This window comes from Ascaphus truei, chromosome 11, assembly GCF_040206685.1.
Source record: "Ascaphus truei isolate aAscTru1 chromosome 11, aAscTru1.hap1, whole genome shotgun sequence".
NCBI classification, from domain to species: domain Eukaryota; kingdom Metazoa; phylum Chordata; class Amphibia; order Anura; family Ascaphidae; genus Ascaphus; species Ascaphus truei.
The window spans coordinates 52,815,153-52,823,212 of record NC_134493.1 but is presented as its reverse complement, the minus strand read 5'-3'; the positions used below and the strand labels follow the sequence as shown (position 1 = coordinate 52,823,212).

At 45.9% G+C, this 8,060-nt stretch overlaps 1 protein-coding gene across 4 annotated transcripts in view; it reads right to left on the bottom strand.

The window, feature by feature from the left end:
• Positions 1-5,507: 5,507 nt before the first annotated feature.
• Positions 5,508-8,060, bottom strand: part of ATXN2L (ataxin 2 like) — a 47,007-nt gene continuing 44,454 nt past the window's right edge. For 2 of the 4 annotated variants that reach the window (XM_075566305.1, XM_075566306.1), the window contains exons 21-23: positions 7,334-7,516; positions 6,900-7,173; positions 5,508-6,145 (exon numbers count right to left, since the gene is read on the bottom strand). In XM_075566305.1, the coding sequence (XP_075422420.1) occupies positions 6,096-6,145; positions 6,900-7,173; positions 7,334-7,516 (507 nt within the window). In that variant the 3' untranslated portion in view covers positions 5,508-6,095. The remainder of the gene's footprint in view (positions 6,146-6,899; positions 7,174-7,333; positions 7,517-8,060) is intronic. The other 2 variants (XM_075566307.1, XM_075566308.1) reach the window with 1 other exon arrangement.

Sequence of the window (8,060 nt, the reverse complement as noted above, 5' to 3'; positions counted from 1 at the left end):
GTCGCGTCACCGGTAAAGACAAGTGCTTGACGCTGCGGGGGAGCCATGTTGGGTGTGGCAGCGTACGCGCCATCTTGGATGTGGTATAAACATGAGCAACAAAGAAATACACCTGTATAAGCAGCTTATTGCTCTCACTGTTACTGTTTTTTTTTCTTATCTCCATGCCATTTACTTGAACTAAATTCGCATTATTTTGACATTGTGCGTGTGCCGTTTCCAGGCTAAATGAATATGGACCAGAATAATAACATCTACAATCTTACATAATTAGCACATCTGTATTGTCATTTGAAGCCCCCCATGTTCACTATTTGAAGGCTGTCTCGTCAATTCAGAGGCTCATTCTCATTCATTGAAAGTTAATTCCATTTGTTGAAAAGCAGTCTCATTAATTTATGAGAGTCACCCATTAGAAGGAATTGTCAATCATTAAATGGCAGTCTCAACTATTGGAGTGCTGTCTCCTCAAAAAGGAAGCGATCTCACCCATTGAAAGGCAGTGACATTCATTTTGAGACAGTCTTATTGGAAGGCAGTCTCATTCATTAGGAGGTAATGAAATGTCACCCATTAGACATCAGCCTTATTTAGTAGAATGTGCTCTACCGGTCTAGCCCATTGGAAAGCAGTCTCATTCATTATGAGGTAAGCTTACCCATTGGCAGGCAGTCTTATTTACCAGTGGAAGGTGGTACCATTCATTAGATTAGAAGACAGTCTCACCAATTACAAGACAGTCTCATTCTCTCACCCATTGGAAGGCAGTGACATTCATTATAACCCATTTAAAGGGATTATAATATTTGTCACTGACGGAGTGAGAGAACCTTTCATGGGACGTGTGGCGTCAGTGTGTATTGTGTGTAATATATACATATACACATACACATATATGTGTACTAGCTGATATACCCGGCGTTGCCTGGGCGTGGAAGGGCAAGGGGCATGTAGTGGAAGGGCAGGGGGGGGGCAAGGGGAGTGGAAGGGCGGGGGGGGGCAAGGGGAGTGGAAGGGCGGGGGGGGCAAGGGGAGTGGAAGGGCGGGGGGGGCAAGGGGAGTGGAAGGGCGGGGGGGGCAAGGGGAGTGGAAGGGCGGGGGGGGCAAGGGGAGTGGAAGGGCGGGGGGGGCAAGGGGAGTGGAATGGCGGGGGGGCAAGGGGAGTGGAAGGGCGTGGGGGGGCAAGGGAAGTGGAAGGGCGGGGGCAAGGGAAGTGGAAGGGTGGGGGGGGGGTCAAGGGGAGTGGAAGGGTGGGGGGGGGCAAGGGGAGTGGAAGGGCAGGGGGGGGGGCAAGGGGAGTGGAAGGGTGGGGGGGGGGCAAGGGGAGTGGAAGGGTGGGGGGGGCAGGGGGAGTGGAAGGGCGGGGGGGGGGCAAGGGGAGTGGAAGGGCGGGGGGGGCAAGGGGAGTGGAAGGGCAGGGGGGGCATAGAAGGGTGGGGAGTGAGGGAGAGCGCCGGGTGAGGGAAAGCGTGAGGGAGAGCGTGAGGGAGAGTGCCGGGTGAGGGAGAGCGCCGTGGGGAGGTGAGTCGGGAGGGCGAGAGAGTCGGGAGGGTGAGAGCAGGAGTGTGTGCTCTGGGGGGCCAATGAGAGCCGTGGGGGGGCAGACACAGGGGGGGGCAGACACACCGGCCAATGAGAGCCGTGGGAGGGCGGGCGGACCGACGGACAAATCAAATGGGCTCCAGACACTCTCAAACAAGATTTTCGATTATATAGATATAGATGTGTATGTGTACACACTACTGGGGGACTGAAACGTCGTTTTTTGTGTTTCTTTTTCAATACAAAGAATTTGTGATCAACTTACCTGTGTGCTGTCCCTTCATGTCGTGCTTCAACCGGTATCGTAATATAAATATAGATATATATATATATATCTGTATATTTATCTTTAATATATATATATCTGTATATCTAATCTATAATGATATATATCTATATAACTGAAAAAATCCACACCGACTGATCATTTTGCACTTTTAGTTAAAACGGATTAAAAAAAAAAAGTAAAATAAAGGATAATGTCTTATTGGATTAGACCTCTTGCAGTGACCCAGCCACATATAGGATACAAAGGCAGCCCAAAGGAAATATGAAAATGAACATAAATGCAGATAAACACCAAATGCAAATGTGTCCATTTTTGTCAGTTGTTAACAGATTTAAAAACAAAACAAAAATTAAATGACACCGGAAAAAAAAACAAAAAAATAAACAAAGAAACCCAAATGATATATCCTTTTTCTCCTGCAGATCATACAGGACCTGCTTGACCAGGCTCTAATACCTGGAACAGTTCTGTCGGCAGTCCCCAGATCTGCTCACCACGAGGTTGCATGTATAGGGGGGATTAGCATGGACTTGTGCCCCACGCATGTGTGACGGTGACTCCGATGGCAGACAGCAGTCAGAGACAGTAAAAATGAGTGTGGGTGAGGCTGGCACCGGTCATGCTGGCGCTTCCGTGGTTCCTACTTTCCTGTAGATATTGGCCACATTAAACCCACAGTCCGCCTTCATTTAGCTGGGGATTTGCAGCTGGAAACCAGACAGGACGAGCCTTGTTCATCCGCTGTGGACATCTACCGGTTCTGATTGAACGAAGCTCAGAACCTTACAGCAGTTAGGATAAGTGGCTTGCTTTATGTGAAACAAAATAAGGCCCGATGAAGAAATGTCAGCGTACCACGTTACCAGTGTAGATACAAATAAATACAAGCGCATTCATTGTATACACCAATCAGGATGTATTAAAATAACATTGCCTATTAATATTCCCTCCCCCCTCTAGGTGGGAAGCACAGTTGGGAGAGTACCAACTGTTTTCGGAGATACTTGCCTCCGTTAGGTGCTCTATGGAGGGCTAATAGGAAGCCGCTACAGATGACCTCACAGCTTCATTTTTGTCTCCCGTGCCATGGGAGATTTAAGCCTTGATATTGTTCACCGGGGGAAGGGGGGGGGGGAGAGACGGACAAACCACCAGCATGACGTACAGAAGTATCTCAGGGAGCAGGTTGTCCCCAAGTTGCACACACCCTCTACCCCCCCACCCGTTTCCCACCTCTGACAAAAGCTCTGTGCACAACTTCACAGTGAAGGCACCTCTAAAGCCTTTTATTAACTGAAAGAACCTCTTCTATGCACCGATGGAAGAATTGAAAAGGTATCCATCATCTACTATATCTTTTGGGACGCCGTTTGCCTGTTCGCTACACATTTGGACACCTCTTAAGAATCTTAACCACATTTTGCCTGATGGTTCCTGAGCACGTTCTTGTCATTGCTTGCAAATTAGATTAATTCTATTTTTAATTCTAGGTGTTACCATTTGTCAAAGCAAGTCAGCCACTGGGCCTTACAAATACCTTGTAGACTAGCTGGCACGTGACATCACCATGCACTCAGCCTAGTGGCAGATAAGGAGTCAGATAGCTATACAGTTTATAAAGAAAAGTCAAGAATTCACTTGGCACGCGTGGAAAAAGCAATACGGCTAGATGAGGAAAGAATTGGGGGCATCATAATGTATTGAAGGGGATGGGGGTGACTTAGAACTCCCCAAGCAACCATAGGTATTTTCAGCTAGTAAACGCTATTTTGGAGCCTGGTAATATGTAAAATTTAGGGGATTCCACAACAGTGGTGTGACCAGGTTTTGTAATTTGCAGGTGAACTAATGTTTCCTTATTTCTTTCAGCAATATGTTCAAGGTGTGTCATTGCCGCTTCTGATACATTTTTGATGGAAACATTAGTTCTTCATTGATGAATATCTAATGTACAGATCTTTCCAAAACTCACGTGTGATACAACCATTACAGTTTGTAAATGCACGATCAGATCTATACGGTATTTAGAAAGAAAAACAGGTCCCTTTTATTTTTGCCATATTTTGCAGAATAACTCCAATTTCATGAAAATGTTAGCAATTATAGGTCTGTCCCAGTAAATTACATTTATGATATTATAATCTAATATTCTTTGGTATTGATGACAACATGATTGCCTCATCAAGTGCACAGTTACAAAATGGTGTTTAGCGATGATAAAAACACGTTAAGTGCATGAGAGCAAGAATTATGGCTCAAAACGCTGGGGCATCATGCAAGAGCGAATGTACAGGGAGACGATCCGAGATGTTGAGCTGCAACAACATATCGTTCAGGAGTGGGATCAGCGCGTTATCGATCATGCAATCAGACAGCGACATGCAAATCCCACGGACGCGCATTTCAACAGGATGACATTTTGAACACTTCGTACTTAAACTTGTAATCTAATCTGACACACTAATATTACTACAACAGTAAGGCTTTGTCCATAGTGAAAGCGAGCGATACATGCCTCGCGCGAGCTTTCCTCTCGGGCGATGTATGGACTAAGTTTTTGGATAGAGGGTGGGCGTGGTCATGACATGGATGGGCATGTCACGGAAGTGTCATGCATGAGAACATCCCTTTAGCGAATAAAATGCATAATACCATGCAATTTACAGAAGTATTCTGCAAACATATACACACTATGTCATGCATGAAACCATGCCTCGTTTAAAAAAAAAAAAAAAAGATCAAATGTGATGCATTGAAATAAGCATTGTACACTACCAAAAAAAAAAAAAAAAACACAATTATATACAAGTAATGGACAATCAGAAATTTCTCTCCATAAATTGTAATTGATATTTCTGTCATGGTATGAATTAAAGGTTCACGTTTATAAACCTCAGAAATCAAATTTTCAATAGTGGAGTTGTCCATATTCTCACAGCAAAAACAACACAACTGACTAAAAGTAATTTGAACAGTATCCAGGCAGAATAGATTACTACATTTTAATTGGCTGTTAGCCCCTTACATGACCGGGCTGTCTTGCTGCAATAGCAAACAAGTTTGTCTCCTCTGGTTTTTGTATCCTTGTATCTCACAAACAAGCTCATGCTCACTATGGCCATGCGCTTTGGAATACACACGTTTGTTTGTAGCGCGCTCCGTATCTTGCACTATGGACGAGGCCTAACACATTTGAGCTACAAAGGATTTCCCGTTTAATGAACACGACCCTGCTGCAGTGTACCTGGTACTTGTTGGCATAATACAGTGACATCAATTTAGTGCACATCGGTTGATTGTGTAACTTGAATTTCTTATATAGTGTTAATCTACTCAACAGACCTACAATAGTGCGCATTTTCATGGGGATTGAGAGAAATATAGAAGATGAGACACAAAAGGTGTACACGATTTTAAATATTGCCATTCTGTATTTGAGCAGTTTTCAACATACTTTGTGAACTATTAAGAGATGGTTCCTTGAAACCCTAAATCAATTGGAGTTTGTTACATGCCCCATATCACAATCATTGCAGAAAAGGCTTGTGGCAGTCGGGGAAACAAAAGGACCCCAAACTCGAGTGAGGGGAGAATTTGTTCTAATGTCACTTAATATCCCCAGACCAGAAGCAAACCAACACTTTCCCCAAACACCCGACAAACCAAAAGATATGGCCGCAGTTTAAAAAACTTTATTTTTTTTATTTTTTTGTAGGTTTTTTTTATTTTATTTTTTTGTCCTTTTTAAATATTTTTTTAAATCATTAAAAAGTAAAAGTAGTCCATCACTCCGTTCAAGTTACTGCTGGGAAAGGAGATGAAGAAACAAAAACTCTGCCTTGGAACTGCCCAATTGTAGTTATAAATAAAAAATAAAATCTTGCTTTTTTTTTTTTCCAGTCTCAGAGGAGGAGGATCCGGAGGTCCCACCCCATAGACCAAACCAAATAATAAAATGTTCTCCTTGCTTGTGATGCCGGTGATGGGACAGATGCTGCCTCCGGCTGCAGGCTCCACACCATGGAAACTCCCTTGCCGGGCAGCAGGCTCCGGGATGGTGCCTTGGGAAGCAGGTCCCATGGGGCTGCTTTCTTATCAGGCATCAAATCTATCCCCTCAGGGAGTCCCTGTGCCAGGCAGCAGGTGCCCACCCTCTGCCTTTGGCGGTTTCCAGGACGGTGTGGACGGGAGGAGGCCGGAGGCAGGGCTGGCTGCGGGGTTCACGAGGATGTGGAAGGTTGAATTGACAGCTTGGGGGCTAAGCTCAGTTACCAGGGGGGTGGAATGGAAGCTGCTGGGACGGGTGCGACTGAACTGCAAAAAAAATACATAACATTAATTATTCAAATCATTACCAAAGAAAGGATAAATACGTCCCCCAGATCCAAGGAACAGGGAAAGACAGCAACAGATAAGTCATAAATCAAAGAACTATATTAAAGCATAAACAAAATGACTCCAACATTTGGATTTTAGCAGGGGGTCTCTGGAGCAGAACCACGTTTATTTCAGCTCCGGAGACTCCCTACCCCAAGAAACTTACCTCCGTAGGTGCTGCCAGTATCTCTGCGCAGTTTAACACGCCAGCATCACGTGGGCCAATAGGAAGCCACAGGGGACAACGTTGCGGTGACTTCCTATTGGCCTGCAGGACGCGAGACTTTCAAACTGCCAAATTGTGAACACAGCCGGGGGGCTACTACCGGCAGCACTTATGGAGGTCATTAGCTCAGGAAGCAGGGGTCCCCCTAGCTGAAATCAACATGGACAACTCCCAAGACCCCCGATTCAAATCTATTTAAAACCCCACTATTGCTTGATTGCAGCTTTAATACAGTTCTTTAATTTTTCCCTTACATGATGTGTGGTCTTGTCCTTTCCATGGGTCTGGGTTTGACACACAATAAGCACTTAATCCGTATATCTTTGCAACATGCTTAGTTTGTTCATTAAATGTAAAGATACAGCATTTTATTAAAATAATTTGAGCACCGTTATCGAAATTCACCATCAACTCCCTTCAGTTCTAAAAGAACCGAGCTCTGCGGGCTCCGTTTCAGAAACGTACCTTGATGATGTCCTATATAGGTGTACGGAGAGGGGTTGGACGCGGAGATGGTGGGTACTCCTGTCTGTTGAACAGAGCCCTGTGGGGGTCCTCCATGGGTCTGGGAGGGATGCAGAAGCATGACCTGCTGAGGGTGAGGGGCTCCGGGGTGGGGAGGGTGAGGGGCTCCTGGATGGGGAGGGGGAGGCGCTCCTGACATTCCACTCTGTACATGAGCCTGGGGGAAATTGAATGAGCTTAGAAAGGGGCCTAACAACTTTGAAGCCAGAGAGACCTGCAATGCATTGCAAAGTGAAGGAGGTTAAAGAGACTCTTTGTGGTTAGAGACAAAAACTACAGAGAGAAAAACAGTCAGGGCTCACAAAGGCGAAAACGTATACTGAAAGATGGTGAGCCAATCATGATGCCAGTGTGGGAGAGATGCACTCGCATACCTGGGCTACATGGGACATGTTGGCGTATCCGTGCTGTATCTGCTGGTGAGCGTGGATGGCATAGACGGCCTGCTGTGGGTAGCTGCTCTGCGGGGACTGAGCGGTCGGTCCGGGAGTCAGGGAAGGGGGAGTCCCTGTGTGGTACAGGTTCTGTTGCTGGTGGGGCGGCTGGCCAGCCTGGTGCTGGAGAGAGAAGCATAATACATTGCGGTCAGCTTCTTGTATACCTTCTGCAGACGTTGCACTGGGCTTGGTAGACATCTCTGGCTGGTCGAAGCCGAGAAACTTTATACCATGGTTGGCCAAATCCAATCCTCCGTGGCCAGCAGCAGGTCAGATTTTCATGATATCCCTGCTTCAGCACAGGTGGCTCAATCAGTGGCTGTCATGACTGAGCCACCTGCGCGGAATCAGGGATATCTTGAAAGCCTGACTTGTTGGTGGCCGATGCGTTGGCCATCCCTGCCTTATACTAAAACCCTTTATCACATGGCCTCAACAATATCCATTGCTGTGCTACCTCGTTCCCCATTGGCACCGGCTCAGCCAACACAAACCAACGCTTCATTTCTTTAGAACTACACTACTGTGAAGAACAGTCAAGGATGTTATAATTATGTTCTGGGGTCATTCACACTTCCCCAGCAGTGGCAAAGGCTGGAGGGGATTATAGCCCTGGTCTTAACTGCAGTCCTTGGTAGCTCAACAAAAACAGTCTCAAGAATTT